The following is a 20,740-nucleotide window of genomic DNA, read 5'->3' on the forward strand; positions in this document are numbered from 1 at the left end:
AAAAAAGGAAAAGTTTTTCCTCTGCTGCAGAAAGATTTTTATTTTTGCGTAGTATGTATGTAAAGACTTATCGCTATCGGTGTATCCCAGATATGTAAATGATATTTACCGAAAGACATGTATATACATATGTATGGAAATCTAGATAAAAATCAGTTTAATGTGTGAAAGTGGATGTTTCCATTGACTGTAGAAATGGAATTATGCGAATAAAATATGTAGGATCATTTGAAGTTCAAAACTGTCTAAGTCATTTTATTTTTGACAGATAGTAAACTGAATCCTTTATTTCCATAGCCAAATAGTTATTAGGACGAGGTGCAGGCTTAGTTGCTATTTTGGTTGCTTGTATTGGCTGCCCCCGAACTTCATTGGAAGTGATTAGTTAAAAGGCCGTTCACACCAGGCGATTTTCGATTTCAACTAAAAGTTGCCTGTAAAATCGCCTCATGTGAATACCGTATTATTTTCAAGGCAGAAATACATTCGCAGGGTTGCCTTTTTTTTTGATGTTTTTCGGAAAATGGGCCCGGGCCCAGCAGAATGGTTCTGCGCACTTCTAACCCACAGCGGCCGCCTACAATGGTACCGATACTGTCCAATATAGAATTGCACTAACTTTTTTAACAACTTTTTAAATTAATCGTATCTTTGAAATTTCAAAGTTCTTTTAAAAAATCCTTACATCAGAGAGAAAAAAATTAATTTGGCCAATATTTTTATGAGTCAATTGATTGTTTCGTGTGTTTTGAAATTTTTTGGTTTTTGTTGCACGCTGTTGTTAACTATCTTCGTAACTAGGAGCGATTATCTGTCAAAGTACTCCCTCGCAGAATAAGTTTATTTAAATGTTATCCAACTATTTAAGTTTACAGATAGGGAAAGTAGTTTTTTAGAATTATTCAATAACTTTATATGGTATTTTTCGATTGATAAGACTGGCCACAAAAATTTTGCGGCAGAGTCAATAACAGCTGATTCTATAAATTTTTGTTCGCAATATCAGATTCTGACCTTAGAAATTTCAGATTGGCTGTAGTTTTTGAGATATTTTGACTTAAAGGTGTCAAAAAAAAAAACGAGTTACTTATTAGCATACTTTGAACCGATATATTCTAAACACAGTGCATTATGGAATATTTTTAATAAAGCTTTAACCCTGTTCTTTTATCCCGAAGAATAAAAGACTTTATGGTAGTATTTATTTTTGAAAAGGTTTTTAAAATGCACATTTAAGCAAAAGGTCAAATATTTCCGCATAATTCTACTTAAAAATTTTTTAAATAACTAAGAAAATGTCTTGTTATAACTACTCGCTGTGTAAGTATATTTGTTTTAACTTAGTTTTTTTAACTCATGTTTATAAAAGTCAAATCATTACCTCTTGTGCTAAAAGAGCAATGTTTAGCTTTATTTACTTCTTATTCAAAATATTCTACCAGTACCCGTTAGTCCATTGTAGAAGTCTAGCAAATGCCAAAAATTAGTATTTTGCCACTTAGTCAAAATATCACAAGAACTGGAGCCAATCTAATATTTCTAATTTCAGATTCTGACTCTACGGAAAAAATCATACAAGAAGCAGGGTTCACTTTCCGTGCCGTAAACATTTTTTTTTAATTCTGTTGGCCGGTGTTATTTAATAAGCATGTAATTTTATACTCTATTTCCGAAATGAGTGCATAAAAAAAATTAAATAAAAGTCCAATGATTTAGCATATTTAAGGGCATATTTGGTTAATTTATATATATTTTTGGCAGCCCTAATTATGATATTTTTTTCTGAAATTTTTTTTCCATGGTTTAACGTGCTGATCAGGAGACTATCTAAAAGCTCAAACAGACGGCAGCGTTAATCCGGATTAACGCTGCCGCAGATTATGTTAATCCGGATTAACGCTGCCGTCTGTTTGAGCTTTAACCAATTCCAGCCGGGATTTAATTAGGATGGCATCAAGTGCCTCTAAGGCAGCTGGTTTAATTTGGTGTAAATTTCTTAATCTTTTTTGTTATATCCATAGGTAGTGCTTCTTGTACACATCGTCGCTACTTCGACCGGAAAGACATTATGGCCAGTATGCAGCTCTCAAGAAAAGTAAAAACTCCATACCTATAAAATGACGCCGGTCTTAAGAAATTCGCTACGTCTTCTACTAGGGGTTTCTAAAGTTTTTTTAAAGCGAGAAAAAGAGCACAAGGCAACCCATGTTTGCAACAGAAATATATGCCCGTTCCATTATTTCTTGAGGAAAGGCAACAGGCTGTGAAGTATCAGATGACAAAATTTCTCGGACACACACACACGAAATAATGGCATTTTTTTTCTTGGCCGTTTTCTTGAGAGCCGCATATGTACCAGCCTTTACAATGATACGGTTGCTTGGCATGTCAAATGCCTCAACACAGACGCCGTTGATAACTTTGTGTTGGATCCGTCAATGTACATACATAGATATAAATAGTCTTCAGATCCCGAACTACTTGAGTCTCAACAATTTTTGTTGAAGGCGAGCTTTAGCAGGCAGTAATCGGTTTTGTTGCTGATTTATGTACATATGTGTAGTGTAGCAAGTTACTGCTAGCAACGTAGGTTTGCCTTCTAACCTTTCATTTGCTCGACTCGTTCATATATGACACTACACTTAAAGCTCAGTTACAGATTCCAGATTAACGTTAGCCTGAAACTCGCTTTGAAATACTGCTCGTTCATTAGCAATAATTGAAACATGTATGCATGTATGTACGTACGTACCTACATATGTACATACAAATTTATGTATGCTAACTCATTATGCTGTGGCATGATTTGTGGAAAAACCATTAAGATACTCACAGATATTCCAGCTATTTAGCCAAATAATTATTCTACCATTCTAACTAATATAGTCTGCAAAACTGCTTTAATTTGCATTAATTTTGTCTGGCGCCAGCCATCTGGCCATCCATCGAACGTCACAAAATTACCTCTGTCTTACTTTTTTTTTTTGCATACAGGCAAAAATAATTAACTACCTTCGTTTGTACCTGCACTGCAATGCATTCAGCTGTGAATCTTGAAAATTCGTGATGCGCGAATATTCCTGAATTTTCATGTTTTAATGCACGTCTGCATATTTGTCCGTCTGAAACGTGCTTTTGTCACCGAACCTTGATTTATGTGTGTTAGACTAGTCGTAAATAACATTGTTCTTTTAAAGCGAAAAAATTACCTTTCGAAGTAGTAAATTAACGCGAACTTTTCAAAGGACATTCGCTTACTTACACACAGACGTACAAATACGTATTTAATAGTAGTTTTGTTTGGTTTTTCTTTGAGTTTACCAAAAATACCAACCCACACACACATACATACATATGTACGCCGTATGTACTATCATCGCGTACTTACATCAAACACCGCATACTGCAGCAACACGCCCAGCGCTTCAATGCTTTTGTTTCGCTGCTCTTCCTGCAATTCCGTCTGTTCCAGGTGCCGTTCAATAGCCTCATAGTCCAGTCGACCATTACATGAATGGCGATTCAGATATTTCAACCGCTGCAGTTCAATAGCGTCTAGCCGCTCGGCAACTCCGCCATTCGCAGCAGCAGGTGCATCCTCCGCGGAGCGTTGTTGCTGATGTGATTTTTGTAGCAGCGTTTTTCCACGGGTCGCCAGCAGCTTCGATTGTGTTTTCTATGTGCAGAAAAGGAACATTGTAAGAAGCCATGGATAATGGATAATTTTCCTAAGAATCACCTTTCTACTCACCTTTTCCAGCAACGTTCCACCCACCGTAGCATTGGTGGCGGCAGCTGTCGCCGCCGTTGTCGTCTTCTTGCCATGGTGTCCTAAGATTGGCGATGGGGTTTGTGAATTTGTGCGCGTTGTTGCGGTTGTTGTTGTACCATTTGTAATTGTTGTGGTTGTGATGCTGTTATTGTTATTGTGGTTGATTTCATGCAATTCCGTTGGCGTATCTGTGTGTTTGGCATTTTTGCTAGACGCACTGCCAATACCACGATTTTGATCTGCAAAAAAGAAAACATAGAACAAGTTTAATGGCAGCGAAAATTAATGCGAATTTAAGTATTTGATAACAAAGAACGCTTTTATTACACAAAATACTTAAAAAAGTCAATTAAAACGCATGTAAAATATAAAATAGATATGTATGTGTATGCATGTGGCAATTGTGATTTTTGAAGTTTAGTGGTTTGCAATTTAAAATGTTTAATCAAATATTAGTAAACATAAGTTTGTTTGATCGATCACAGCAAGGTGTTGTCTAGAATTTTTTATAGAGAATGAGTGCGGCCCAATAAAAAATTTCCAAACAACGCCACTTTATAAATAGCAAATACAAACAAAATGTATCAGTCGCGTTTGAAAGCACACTTACTTGAGTGTCCAAGTTCACACCTCAGTGAGCGGAACATATAATTTTAACATTTTATTTTTGGGTTTTCTTAATTACGATAAAGCATCTGTGAAGTGCACAGCGAAATCGTGTTCAAATGAAAAAATCTCCAAAAGTAAGTCTGTTCAATGTAAAAAAAAACTTGTTTGGCGCAAAATCATTTTCAGCTTTTTTTTCAGCAAAATCATCATTCAGCTTTTGTTTGAAAGAAAGACGATATGGTTTATTTTATTTTTCTCAGTGTAGAAAAAAATATTGGCCTTTCTAGGACCTAGCCGCGCCTTGTTGAAAGTTTCCATCGGACGTTGTTGGTGACGAATCTAAACCCCAACGCCACCTAAACGTGGAGACTTGGGGCTTTCGAATCAAAGCATAATTGTTGTCGATACTGTTTGTCTTTATCAGTTTGGTTTCGATAACTTTTACCATTATCGACATTGCTTTAGTTATCTATGTATGAACTATACATAATATATGTACATATTATGTATGTGTAAATTGCAAATATGGTGATCAATATTGTTATCGACCTAACTATCGGTTCTGTTATCGATTCGTTTTATCGTTTCATAACACCATGCAGCAGTCAATTTATACACAAAAAATCAATATATTCGCAAAATCATCAAAAAAAAAATTTCTCCAATGTAGAAAAACAGTATGGGTAAGCAGATTAAATTTTTTGATGCATAAGGACGAGCAGGTGTTGATAATATCCTTTCTAAATATTATCCTTGAATATCTTTGAAATTTTGTAATGATTATTTTTGAAAAAAATTATGTTAAGGACTAATAAACATACATACTTACGATCCCTTCCTCGAATTTCTAAGTTTATTAGCTTAAAATAAATACCTACTCGTCTTTGTGATCCAACAAATTTTAATTATTTTAAATTCTTCAGAAGTTTCTTATTCATTTGGTTTCCATATTTGTATTTTAGATTGCATTGAATTTTTTAATAAGTTTTGGAACTAATCATGTGTTTGAAATTCCGAAGATATTTAAAAAAAAAATGCCGTTTTATTATATTTAGCCCCCAGTTTCGTGTGTGTTGACTGTGTTTTTAATTTTTCTATGTTTTTGTTGCTGGTGTTATAATTTAATTGAATACACCTTTCTATTAAATACATGGTATAAATTATTATTATTATATATGTAACTTATTCAGTAATTTTATACATCACTTCAGTAAAATACATCGGAAAAAATTGAAAGAGGTCAGTAATTTTTCAAAACTATTTTTTTTTTAAAGTGGCATAAGTCCCTTTACCTTAAGAGTTAGCATCAATATTTTTAAACGTGTTAAAACGCAAAACCTTTACATATCTCGATTTAAAAACAAAGGGACTTTTGCCACTTTCGAAATAAACGTCTCATATGTCCATATCTAGTAACAAGATTTTTACTCGTCTGTAAGAAAGAAGCAATGGGAAATGCTGCCTAAATATTTCCGATTGACATTGTATGTAAATAATTGTATCCAAGTGCATTAAAGACACTCTATAAATATCAACTCAAGCGAGTTCAAACAAAGGGGGCGGGGGGTGGATTGGCGATTTGAAAATCAAAGGCATAGTTAATAGAAAATAAGGAAACAGTATTAACATGTTTTGTACAACGGAAGGTAAATTGCAATTTCGAAAAATATTTGACAGCTTAGTTTACTTAGCAATTAAAAAAAAATAACAGACAGGCCTACATACATATGTACATACATTCAAACCTGCAGAGATACATATGTATGCACATACATAAATATGTATGGGTGATAAGCGATCAAGACAGGCTTTAATTGGCGATAGCCAAGTTGGTCAACTTAAGTCCAACAAAATTAAACAAAAATGTAATTTCACAATTACCATAAAATTATGGATAGTGTCATACATGGCCATCAGCAACATTACAACATCAACTTAAGCAAAATGTTATTTAAACCACCTAAGAGAGAGGGCAATGAATTGAAGAAAATGGTATTGTAAATATATAGTCACTTGAATAGTTTTACAATAAACAAGTTGTCTAAAGCGCTCTGCTCGCTGTTTAAAAGTTAATAAAAAAGAAATCAAATTACTAAATCTTAATTAATAAATTTTCTTCCTGGTTAAGACGTAGGTTTGTGAACTTTTGCGTAGACATTGTATCGCTATTTTTTTTTGGCTTCAAGAAGCAAAATATCAAAACCACTTTGCTAAATGCATTTCTCCTTTAGGGTATTTTCACAAAGTTGAGAAGTGATTAATTACACAATATATTTTTTTATATACTTATTTTGATATTTAAGTTTTTAGTCTGTAGTCTTAAGCTGTATTTCCTTCCATTAGGCATTAAATGGCAAAAACTGTTATGGCAAACTTGAGCATTAAAAAATATTTTTGTTATTACGTTAAAAAAATAGTCATTAAATTCCTCAAACTTTTATCACTTCAGTTCAGTTTACTTCTATTTGACATGTAGATAATGGATGCACAGTAGGGTGGTAAAAAAAGAAAGTCGGAATATGCCGACAAAAATATGCCCCTATTTTTATTTTGAAATCAAAAAATTTTTAGAGGTCACCCAAACTTGTCCATGTATTTTATATAAAGAAAAACCTACTTTTCGTAGAAATGGTATGGAATTCTTGAAAATCAATACTTTTCGATCGGACAACTCTGGTTGTCTTCAGGAGAATTCCGATAACAATACCCATTGATTTTTTTAACCATTTTTTAATACTAAAGATTCTTTATTTATCCCACTATTGCATTTTCTGGGAGTTTTGACGGCGCTATAAAATATAGTTAAATTGAAAAAATTGTCAAATGAATAATTGGTTATTATTATTGGGAATCTCCAGAAGAGTAACAGAGTTTTCCGATCGAAAAATATTGATTTTCAATAATTCCATACCATTTCTACGAAAAGTTGTTTTTTCCTTTTTAATTTGTTTTTTACTTTTTAATTTCAAAACAAGAAACAGGGGTATATTTCTTTTGGTATAGAACAATCTTAATGGGTGAGATCATACAAATTCCGACTTTACTTTTTCCCCACATGGATTTTTGGACCACCCTAATGCACAGTATTTCCCCTAAATTTCATAAATCAACATTCCACCATCTTGGATTTTATTTTTTTTTTGTGATTTGCAATCTTATTTAGCATTTTTCGTAAAAAATGCTTGAATACAAATTTGTAGAGAATTTAATTTCCCACATTTTTTATACAGAAGCTTAAAAAAAGTATTTTTTGTTGTGAATAATTGGCAAAAACTGCGAAAATTTTTTACATTGTCACGGTTAAAAATACGTAGCATATTTAAATGCCATTCTCTACAGCTTTTGTACGAACATTTTTTTTGTATGATGCTTAAATAACGACCGGAAACGTGCCAAACATAGCGATGAACGGAAAGCGAATCCAGTATGGCGGTCAATGGTATGGATCGCTTAAAACTGAGGTCAGGTTTAAAAAAATTCAAAATGACGGACCCAATATGGCGATAAATATCACATCTATATCAGCCAAGAGAATAAACTGCGATAGATAACACTTGCCAAAATATATATATTTGGGCTCGGTAGGCAATTGAAAAGCAGATACCTCTATCGGCGAACAAATATCACGCACTACAAATATCTCATCATGCCCGCCGTTTTACGTATATGTATGGCGCAGAAACGTGGTCGATGTCAAACATAGATGAGACGGCTTTGGAAGCTTTCGAGAGAACTATCCTATGCAATATCTATGATCCCGTCCGAGTGGGCGGCACCGAAGATAATGGAATAACAAACTGTAAGCGCTTTTAACGACATGGAAATAGTTAAAACCATTAAAATAGAACGATTGCGCTGGCTTGGACAGGTCGCCTCGGCGAAAATATTCTCGCACTCGTCACCCATTCATGGGTGGACGGCGCTCGTGTAGTACGGGCCTGTAAACACTTGGTACGAAAAACCAATGTAACTTCGCAAAAGAAGAGGAGCAATTCGCCAAGCTTCTGCTTCCAGCTGAAATCGACAAGACATATGTATAAGAAGACGACGAAAACATATTATTAAATGCACCGTTCACATAAAATCTCGCTGATTGCAGAAGATGCTTTGGTATTTAAAATAATAATAAAAATAGGTAGTGAAATATCCAGCTAAATACCTCAACGATCGCGCAAATTAAAAACAAAACGAGCTGGTTGCCTGAAATTCCCAACCAGCTGTAAGTGGCAAAATAAATAGACTTCGCAGAATTTCCAAGAGATGCGGGAATTCGTATGGCGCATTCGCGGCACAATAGATATGGAAATTTCTAATGGATTTCATTCATACCGAAATCTCTGAAGAATCTTAGGGTTTTCCAGTGTCGAATGCGCAAATGGTCGATGCAGTGTAGCAAATGCACATTACTCGTAGTTAAGTATATACTCGTTTAATAGACAAGCGCTTTGCAACATAGACCAAGCACAGTTTGTTATGCCAGGTACTATATAGAAACAAAATCTGCCTGCATCAACAATCGCAAATCATAACCCTTTCGCTTTTCCATTGAAACATACATACATATCTACCTATGTGGATACAAATTTTCCCAGTAACTATAATGGATACACATACCTATGTATGTATGAATATATGTATATTAGGGTGGTACAAAAAAAAATGCAAAGTCGGAATTTGAATGCTCTCACCCCCTAGGATGATTACATACAGAAAATTTATACCCCTGTTTTTTTTAATAAAAAAATATTTAGAACTCACTCAAAGCTTTCCATGTACTTCAAAAAACAAAAAAAGATTTTTCGTAGAGTTCTTAAAAATCAATATTTTTCGATCGGAAAACTTTGTGTCTCTTTAGAAGACTTCTCGAAATGATTTCCTTAACCATTTTTTAATACTAACTATTTTTATAGTAATAATAATAGATTGGCGCTTACACATATGTAAGTGTTTGGCCGAGCTTCTCCTCAGATTTGCGGCGTGCGCCTTGATGATGTCAACACAAAGCGTACGCCGACTTCGAACGGCGATTGTATTTTTATTAGAAGTTGTTTGTCATGGTCCAGGCTTGAACCCCAGGCGCTGAGGAGTGGAAGCGCGCACTGCTTTCCACTACCCCACAGTGGCCGACATTTTTATTAGCCCACTAAAAAAAAAATTTCATACCATTTCCACGAAAAAAAATTTTCCCATATACAATACATGAAGAACTTTGAGTGCGCCACTTCCAATAATTTTTTTGTTTCGAAAAAACGGGAGTATATTTTTCCGTTATAAAAAAATCCTATGGGGATGAGAGCATTTAAATTCAGACTTTATTTTTTCCACATGAACTTTTGAACCCCCCTAATGTATATACATATGTACATACCTAAGTAGATATGCAGTATGTATGTGAGTATATTTAAAAACTTGCAACGCAGCATTACAACAGCAATTAAACTAACATAAAAATATTTTACGCGAATATAATAGATCTTCGAAAAATATAAAAAAAGCTCAACCCCTCATAAACCTGTACAACAACTCCTGTTGTGACAACGTAACGTAGCAGTGAATTAAATCAACAACAGCGGACTTAAACATAAAAAATATTCAGCAAATAAATTGTGGTTTGCATTGCGCAGGCGCGTCGTGAAGCACGTGATATCAAGACATTTTTGGCATGGTGCAGTGCTAACGTACAAGCTGTGCAAAAATGCCACACGCGTTTGGATACGTGCATACATACCTACGCACTTATATGAATACCTATGTATGTATATGTAGAAATATGCGTAGACGCACTTGCAAACTGCACGCCCATTAAGGTGGTCCAAAATTGTATTGGAAAAAAGATTTTCACCCAAACTCGCAATTCATTGGACCTTATTACAGCGAGCTACAATGAAAGTTTCAGCTTAATATATTCGGATTTACTGGTGGCTCAAATGCGTCAAAGGTCATCACTTGATAAGTCTTCGTATGTTGCCAGACCTGATGTTGTTGACCTGTTACAGGACGTCACCATGAACTAATCGGGACAAGAAATGTTAGAATATTTACTAAACGCATTATAAAAACAAGAGCATAGGGATGTTTATGATGAAATTTACATATATCACTTTTGTTTACAGGTGGAGAATCTGTTAAAAAAAACCATTTCACCTATTGGATCTTGTCCTAATGCTAGATGGTTATGCAAATCGTTATATTGCTTAAAAAAAAACATTTTTAAACATCAGTTTCAGCTAATTGTAGAAAAATAGGAAAAGTTTAGAAATATGTCTTTTTTTGTTAGCCTTGTGTATGCTAAATACGGGAACGAGTGTCCCATTGGGACATAGAGGGACATCCAACTTCCACGCCTTTTAAGAACTTATCCAAAAATTGATATTGGATAAACATCTGTTACCGCTTTTTCTATACATCTTTGGTTTCTTTCCGAACACTTGGTCGGCTTAGCTTTCTTTTATGAGCGGGTAACTTTAAAAACAAAACAGCATTCAAATTATCTACTTTTTCTCGACACTTATGGTTGTACCTAGTTTTGAGTTTGAACGCATTTGTTACTGAAAGAACATGTGTTGAAGGGGACTTTTCTTTGATTCAAAAATATAACTAAACGCTTACCAAGGATGAAAGGCAGAGACAACTGTTTCGAGGAGCATCAAAAGTAGCGCTCATTAACTAGAAATTAATTTTTGTAAATTAATGTGAACATACACCTAAGCTTTAAGCCGCCACTAAATGAGGTCTGTTTTCAATAAAAATATCGGATATTGTTGTACGAAAAATTGCGTAAAAATAGCATTGTTCCACAATGTTTTGTAAGGTTTTAATTATTATTATTTTTTTTGCCCACCTTAATGTACACTCAAGTTGTGCGCACTGGCTTCACAACGAAATTCCATAGTTCTTTTATGGCATTTGACGCATGTGAATGCAGGCGTGATTGCGATCGTAAATGGTTTGTTGCAAGGTTGCAAGATACCTCTATGTATGACCACTAACTGCAATACGCATTTTTATACAAATATTTATATATGTATGTACATACAAAGATATATATACTTATGTATATACCAATATATAGTTTTACTGGCAATTAGCTTAGCCAAATCAAATTTATTTGCTAAATCAGGTGTTGGCTGCAAGCCATTGGAGAGGCGTAGAAATGTGAACATGCCATAATTTAAAAGTAAGCTTATTAAAATCACTCGACTGTCAAATATTTATTTCCATATTTAAAGTTGTGTTAAACGAGTTATTAAAAATAAATATTTAAAATGGATATAAGTATGTACATATGTACATAATATCTAGTTTAGTATCAGTGTCAGTGAACTTTTAAATCCCAATACATATTTTTTTTCTTTATAACGCATTCGTAACTTAATGACTCTTAATATTAAAACGAAAATTTCGAATTGAAATGCAAACATTTTTTATTATTTAATTTACATTCATTTGTAAATAACTTCTGAATTAACGTTGAAGACTTTGCTTTTCGCCGATGAGCACAAAAAACCCTCGTTGGGAAGAAGCTGTGAATCCCAGCTAATAACGGGCGTGAATTCAACTTCTTCAAAAATGAGATCTATCTACGGTTACAAACAACAACTTTCAAAAGTTTAGTTTTAATGGCATTAGATTATCTACGAATGTATGTGCATATATTAGGATGGTCGTAAAAATATCAACATATAAATTTTGTACGGGAACACCTTTACCATAGTACGTAGAACTATTTAATAACAACGAAAATTTAATTTTAAGCAAATGTTTAGTGGTAGCTACCAGGTGGCGAAAATATTTCATTCTTTTATAAATTGCAAATATAAAAAAAAATTTACTTTAAATGTGATAAATCTTATATATGTATGTACACTTCGCCCTCTCAATAGTTTCGCCTTAATTCTCAAAGTAACTCCAAAAGGAACTCTGTCGCTTGTTTCAGCACCAAGTCTGCTGAGGTGGAGGTGTACTCAAAACGAGCACTAGTCTCAAAACAGGGTTAACGGAAGACCTCGTTAGAACTCCGAATGTTGTATATGCCACAATTTCCAATTCTTCTGAAACATCCTGTGCGAGAACAACACCAACGGTATCAGAGCCTGATCATCTGAGTTTGAATATCACAATTTTCTGAAGTGTCCCCCAGGTAATAGCTTTAGGCATAAACTGAAAGTGAAAGAAATGATAGTAAAACCTAAGAAGTGTGATCAGTGATCAGTTAAGAGAAACACCGGGAAAGTGTGGTGGTGGATTGTTTCTTCAGAACACGGTCTTCGTGGTGGAAAATTAGTGGAGAGGAAGAAGTTTATGCACTATACTGACAACTAGGCTACACTCTACAAGCAGTTCGGCAATGCAAGTCGCTGGGAGCCACGTCACACGGTAGTGCCTGATAACGAGATCTCTGACCATTTGGCTTGAAAGGGCTCAGACCACGGGATCTGCTCTTTATTGCGATTCGAAAGACAACACGGACTAATACAAATTAATAGTATTCGAATCCGACTAATTTACTACTGATTTATTTTTTGAATCTCTATACAGAGTAGACCCTCGGATATTCCTCGGTCAATCTTCGGCTGTCGAAGTCACCACGAAGAACTTGGACGGTCATTGCGTTTAGAAAAGACTGGAAGGTATCGATGGATTGCATGTGAAAAAAACTCATGTTGCCCACAATTTATTAAGGTCTAGCTAAGTATCTGCTTTCATTGAGCAGATTTAAGTCATTGATTCCGGATAAAATTCTACATTAAAAAGTTGATCCAGATCAACACTGCCGTGTGTCTTTGCCTTACGAACGGTTATAACCGATTGTTTGCGTTAGTTCCAAAATAAACAGAAAATATTTATGACACAGGCCATATACCTTTTAAGTTTTTGATTTAATGAAAACAAAAAAGTGCGTTTTTGGCAGTAAACCATCTTCCACTTAATCAATCCTGGTATCAAATTTTTCAAAAGCTTTCTGTAAACATTTTTACAACTGTGACCCTATTACTTCACTTTAAGTTAGAAAACTGATTTTGACGCCACTAGAAATGTGCAATTCCTAAGTTGAATATGTTATGCCACAGTGAAAAATATGTGGCATTTTAAACGAACTCAAGTGGATTTAGAAATCGCAACAAATTAAAAAAATCAGCTCAAATTAGAATACTCAGGGATTTTTCAGCTGTTTGTACATACATATATATGTATATGTAATGTGCATGTACAGTGTGGCTTAATTTGAAAGTGTCTGCCAGCAATTGTGCACAGTGGCGCAATTCGTTAAATCGCAAGTGGAGTGGAAATTTTTGCGATTGTTGTGACTGCCAGCTGGTGTATGTTTTAATTGTTGTTGGCTGATTTCAGCTACATAAATACATATTTGAGTGTCTCGTCCATAGATGCTGGAGATGCTGGCGTTGGACTATGTTTTAGTTTAGCTATTTGCTAGTAGTGGCACAATGATGAGGCGCGCAACAAGGTTTTTCATTATGAAAAATGACCCAGCAATTAAAATTGAAAATAAATTGTACGTGTAATTGTACAACAGAGAATGTAAAGGATGAACAGACCACACCAACATGAGTAAGTATTTACACATGTTCGTAACTATGTAGTAGATAGTAGGTATGTACATACATACATATATAGTATCTATTGAGTTAACGAAACAAGTGCAATAATTATAAGTTCAACATTTTTCTATGTTTTCTCTAACATCCCAGTCGGAAATTTCAAAGATTCATGCAAACGCTTGTACGTAAGCGTGCTTTCATAAACAAAAATATGGCATCGTTTATGCGCTCCGTTTTTTAGCTTGTAGCTACCCACTAATATGAAATGGGATGCATGCTAGAAGCATTTCAAAGGCAGCGAATTGATGGCTGTATGCGCTCTCAGTTTCAGCTTCCAACGTTTGAGATCCTACATAGGCACATGCTTTCAAGCATCCCAACGACGGCGAACGGAAACATTCTTCTTTGCATTACCCTGCCATGCGTAAACGGGTGCACTAGTTTTTTAGAACTTCACCATGAGAAAAAAGATGCATTCTAGAATACATAGCCATTTCCAACTGGGATTGACGCACGACGTTTGGATATGCTATGCATACGCAAACAAAATATATATATGAATTTTTTTATGTAAGGCGATTACATCATCCGTCATGTTTGAATCTGAACGCGATGTTTTAGAATTTAAAAAAAAAATCATATACATATGTACATATATAAAATTTTTCGACAGCAGCAGTGTTTAATTTGCATTAAACCCCCTTTTCAATGTGTTCCCTTGGACTTGATTTCTACTGTATTGCATTTTTTATTTAGTATTGAATTTTAATATAAATTGCGAGCCAATTAACTTACAATGAATTTGTCGCCTGCATGAACGCAACGTGTTGGGCATTCAAGATTTTACTTCAAAGGTGTGAACACAAATGCATTTAATGCGAAGCATGGAATTGACACGACACTAATAAATTAGGAATCGAAAGTTTCTTGAAAGTTATGTGAAAACGTAAATATTTACACTGCAGAATTGCTAATAAGTTTTCAAGAACGCATCGAGAAAATCATGCCATTCGGTTAGTTTGGGAGTGATATGAGGTCGGAATAGCTTAACTGATATTAAAAAAAAAAAATTAGGTACAGTTTGAAATGCCTTACTTTAATCGAAATGGCAATAGCCCGAGGTACGCCCTTTTAGTTTTCTTTTACTATGATAGGTAGCATCACGTAGGTGCAATGAACTTTTCAGTAAAATACCGTATTTATTACTGGTAGATCCTTCGTTCTTATATTACTCAAAAAATATTTTTTGTTGATAGGTTTCTCCGGTTCTCATGGCCTCATATTATAATGCAATTTAATATTTTGTTGGAAGAAAATTTACAGTCGTAGCAGCCGAAAATTGGAGGTACCTTAGTTTGATCGCTGATCCGTGCAACATCAAAAAATTATAGAAGCAATTTCTTTAGTGGTTGGTTGCCACTTTTTCACTTCAACTGCTATAAATTGCTTTGTATCGAGATACATATTTATACAACAGCAATATGTCCAAAAGAAATATTACCTTAATTCAAACTAACTCACTGTTATGTTACCCTAGAGGAGATGTATGTATATTTTTAGGTCTATGTGTTATTCATGTAGAAATTTTAAGCTATAGAACTTTAGCGTGGCGATTTAAAGAATCCCACTATTCAGTCGAAGAAGTGGTAAAGTTTTTTGGGAAGGGTAGGACAGTGGTGTTGGGCGGTAGTGATTGTCCAACAATACTCTGAGCTCACTCGCCTCCTCTTAAACTCCCCTCATATTTAAAAATGATTTGGCCTTTTTGGTCCTTTCTGGAAACTTCCATGACTTATGGATAGGAAAAGGCAATCAACTCAACGGCAAAGTTCAAAGTTAAGGCCACGGGCCACTGTTCTTGGACCACAATGGTCCTGGTACCAAATACTGTGTAGGGAAAATTTCAAGTTTTAAAATGACATAAAAAGCGACGTAACATGTAAAATTAATTTTGAGTAGTAGAATACGACTCTGTATTCTAGATCAGGTCATTCTCTCAAGCATATTATGTAGCTCTCAAGCAAAAAGTTGGTCGAATAAGCGAAGCTTATGGTTATTGAAATTTATGGAGTTATCCATGTTTATTAAGTTATCGCACTTATGGATGAGTTCTTTCAACTTATCGAGTTATTGCTATTTATTGATTTACTGAAATTTGTCGATTTATCGAATCAAAGTTTTCAGAATTTTTAAGATATACCGGCTTATCGAAATTTCAAGGTTATATAAGTTTATCGAGTTATCACTGCTTATCGAATTTTATCGTGTTACCAGGGTGTAACGAGCTTTAGAAAAATATGGAGCTTTCAAAATTAGCCGAGCTATACAAAGTTTATCGAGTTATCGATTTTTATCGAGACATAATTTTGAGTTAACGAGGTTTATCGAGCCCGTGAAACGCACATTTATCAAAAATTAGCGAAAGGCGAGTTATCGAATTTTGCTGAGTTATCGGATTTTAGTGTTTTTAAAATTCATTGAGTTATCGATTTGTTTCAAGTTATCGAAATTTATCGACAAACTGGAATGCATCGGACGTTACTTAAAGCTCTCCAAGGGTTCTTTAACTCAGTTTACAGCTCTCAAGAAAAAAAATTGGTAAATTTATTTCTTGAAGAAAATTTACAGAAAAAGCAAAGTATTTTTTCAAGCAACAGAAATAGTGCAAAATATATCGTCAGATTTTTCTTGAGAAGCTTAAAGTTTGGATCTTTTTTTCATTCACAATGCAAATTTAAAAGAAACTACCTTGGGGAAAATTACCTGAACTAGAAAAACGTATGTATATAGATCGGTAATCTACGGCCCAAAATTAAGTTTAGGTGTATAGGCGTTTTTTTTTTTGATAATTAAAAAATAAATAAATTTATTGACTTAAAATGTTATATACTCGTAAAAATTCTCTGAGGGCAGATTGAAAAACTGGTCTGTTTGTTTTTTAGTTGGCAACGTTGTTAATTAGTTGCACGCAAGTGTATATATGTACGTATGTATATTTATTTTCCAAATTTTATTTGCTGGGCACGTGTTTAACGCAAAATAAAAGTTGATTTTCGCTTTTCCAAAGTCGTAATATCACTTTAAAAAATAATAAATTCCACTCTACGTTCGCTAAGAGAATATAATTATAATGGCAGCATAGACATAAGTTTACTACGTAAAATGTTGTTTTTGCTTACATAAATTTTTTTCTTCAGCCCATAAAAAATTTACAAGTCCAAAGAAACAAAAAACGTTGCTGTAAACAACTTCTGTAAATTTCACATTTAGCATACATGAAAGCGCTTCAGTTGAGTAAAAACGCACGCACAAGTCCATCATCGACCGGATGTGAGTAGCACCTAGATTTGGTAAAAGTGGCTGTTTGTTTGGCTCACTGCTTGCGCCAGTATGTTTGCGTCGCCGAGCAAATAGTTCGCCGTTCAACGCCTCACGCCTCTCGCATAGATATGTATTTGGCAACGGGCGCATACTTGAAGAGCCAGAAAAGCCGCACAAATGCGATCGCTGATTAGCAGGCAAAAATGATCAACAGCTAAAGCTATCAGCGATGATCTACGACGATCGATTGACGTTTGTGGTTAGCGGTTGGAGCTTAATATTAAAAAAAAATAAAATTAGCAAAGCCCAGCGGCACACTTCAATCATCAGCCCATTTAGATACTCTCAAGCTTTGCTATTACTAGTAAATTATGTTGCTCACGCTTAAGAAAATTGTAGTATGTGTGTAAAGAAAAATCGATCTCATCGGTTGGGGGGAAAAACAAAACGTATATACATATATGTATGTATGTATATGATTTGATGCTGAAGCGAAAGTGTTAAAATCTGAAATTGAAAGATTATGTTGCAATAGTACATACTCGTAGCTGTAAAAACGATTTATGCATAACTTTTTCTTGAGCTCGTAATTATTCGAAAGTTTATGCTCGGCATACATTTGTTTATGCAAATACTATAAAATACATACAAATACGCATTTGTACATATGTACTTACGTACGTATCGGCTAGTGTGCAAGTGAGTTTGAACAAAAAATAATTCAAGGCCAATATTAATGCAACAGGCAGCTGTTGAAGAAATTTGACGAAAAATTAGCGTGTAGCGTCTATATTTGTAAGGCCACGCGGTTGAAGGTACATATGTACATTAGGGTGGTTCAAAACAAGTCAAGTCGGAATTTTAATGTTCTCACCCCCTAAGTTTCCATGTATTTTATATGTATTTTATATGAAAAAAAAACTTTTTCGAACGGAAAACTTAGGTTCTCTTCAGGAAACTTTTTATAGTAATACCCAGTGGTTTATTTAACCATTTTTAATACTAACGATTTTTTATCGGTCCCGCATTGCATTTTTCGGGCTTTTTGGCGGACCTATAAATTATAATTACTATAAAAAAAATGATTAAATAAATTGATTTTCAACAATTCTATACCCTTTCAACGAAAGGTGTTATTTTCACATACAAAATACATACATAGAAAACTTTGAGCGCTTTGAGCGACCTCTAAATATTTTTTGATTTCAAAATAAAACAAGTAAAAAAGTCTAAGGACAGACAGTCACCGCTTAATCGATTTCTTTTTTCATTCTGATCACTTATATATACATTTGTCTATATCTATCTCGATTCGTTTCGCCTTTTACAAACAACCGTTATGTGAACAAAGTTATAATACCCTTGTGCACAAGCGCGTTCGGCTATAAAAATCGGGGTATATTTTTTTCGGTATAGAACAATTCTAGGGGGTGAGAGCATACAAATTCCGACTTTACTTTTTCACATGTATTTTTGGACCATCCTAATGTACATACTGCATGGGCACTGTGGATAAACAAAGAAAGCTCGAAATGTACACTTGACATTTAACGAATAAAAATAACGAAAAAAAGATCTTATCGTATATTTCTTGGCAAACGTCCGTTGGCTACAACTTAAATTTTTGTATTTTTGCGAATGCGAAACATTCTGTACATTTGCAGAAAACTATAGCACACGGCTTATGGATCTCAATGGACGGAGATTTAGCTTTTTGTTGCGACTAAAAAAAAAAAAAACTATACGAAATGTTTATTTGACTTTGAAAAGATGATTCAATTTAGCAAGCAAAGCATCAAAATCTAAGTGGAAAATAATTTTTTTGAGATGAATGAAATCATTATGGAGCATTAATTTCAAATATTACTGCCGTTGTTGTATGTATTTTTGCGTGGCTAATACCATACGGTTGCTGCAGGGTTCGATGACCAATTTAAATGAAAAACATTAGGTGGAACAGTTTAGCTCTAGCCAAAAAAATCTCAAAAAATGCCTGCCTAGTGGAAATCCGGTGTTTTGGTGTCTAACGTGGATATTTGCGAACAACTTAAACGCATTAAAGTTAAAAATCATTAATGCAGCAAAGAGCTATTAAAAATGTACGCTTCCGTGTAATGCTTTCAACACTGGAATACTATAGTGTAGCTACATATCGTCGTTTAAAGTACAAAACCACGTAACTGACATTGGCTGCCAAAAATTGGATTTGCTCACACAAGCTCTTGGCTCAATCCTTATCCATTCGTCCTGAAATATACTAGCCAGAAATGCGATTGCTTTATAAAAAAAAAAAACCATTTCGAAATATGAGTGTTTTTACGCTCTAGAAAATAATTTCTACAACTTCACATACGCGGTTTTGCATTTTGCTGATACGCGCTTTTGCATTTTGTTGATAAGCTGTTTTGCACTTTAAACGACGATATATAGGTGTCGGTATTATAGCGATCGTGTCAATCCTCAACACAAGCACGGATTTTAGTCCTTAGTTTCTGCTGCGGCTGTGTAATCATCATACTCAACACAAGTGCCTAAACTGGATTCTAATTTAAAAGTAATTCCATTGACGTAAACAGTTTTAACTTTTTTGGTAAACAGTGAGAGATATATATAGTTCTCGAGTTACAAGAGTTAAATCTTAACAGAGCTTCAATAATGAATTTAGTAAATAAACAGGAAAAAGCTCTGATTCTGATACCATTAGCTGCAGTTAAGAGTCGTTTTTCAGTACTAAAATTGAAAGTTAATGGCCAAACGATAGTTTACCTGCTTTGCGAAAACGGTTCTCATAAAAGTGTCGTTACTATTTACATATACACCTGATACCGTATCCGACGAAATATGTAGGCGCCCAAAACAAAATTTTCAACACAAAAAGTATACATTTAAAGCATATTTAGTACAAAAATAACACAGGTTTACAAAACAAAAAACAGTTTCTGCATACTGAACCAAACCTCTATATCCCCAGAACCCGAATCCGAGGTCCGCTAACCCTCATAATGTCAAGTTCGAGGTCAGTTGAGGGTCGAAAAGGACAAACAATTTGCCCAATAAAAAATGTGTTTGTTGGCACTAAATCCGAATATAGGGTCCCTTGATTCTTCAAAATCATCTAGATGTCATGCCCAGGTCGTAAATTTTTCCCCACTTGACCTTCAAATGACTTCGAGCCTGATATGATGGAGGCCAACAGACCTCGGATTCGCATTCAGGGCGTCGAAGAACATAGGGATATAGAGGTTTAGTTCAATATCCAAAAACTTTTTTTGTGTAAACCTGCGTTATTAATTAGTTAGATATGGGTAAATTAAAAAACACAAGTAAGTAAGACAGGCTTCATACCTGTCATGAACATCCGAAAATTCAACTTCAATCTTTTACTGCATTTTTAATTAGTCGTTTGGGAGCTACATATTTAAGTATTATACTGGAGAAATGGATTGCGTTCTAACAGACGGACCGACAGCCAGACAGA

The 20,740-nt window shown here is 34.5% G+C and overlaps 1 protein-coding gene across 1 annotated transcript in view; it reads right to left on the bottom strand.

Moving 5' to 3' along the window:
• The window catches only part of LOC118741799, a 354,618-nt gene that overhangs the window by 56,917 nt on the left and 276,961 nt on the right, over positions 1 to 20,740 (bottom strand). The window contains exon 6 of the mRNA XM_036473774.1: positions 3,752 to 4,011. Coding sequence (XP_036329667.1) covers positions 3,752 to 4,011 — 260 coding nt within the window. The remainder of the gene's footprint in view (positions 1 to 3,751; positions 4,012 to 20,740) is intronic.

The sequence above is a fragment of the Rhagoletis pomonella genome, unplaced genomic scaffold (genome assembly GCF_013731165.1).
Source record: "Rhagoletis pomonella isolate Grant_MI unplaced genomic scaffold, Rhpom_1.0 Rhpom_scaffold_00006, whole genome shotgun sequence".
Lineage (NCBI taxonomy): Eukaryota > Metazoa > Arthropoda > Insecta > Diptera > Tephritidae > Rhagoletis > Rhagoletis pomonella.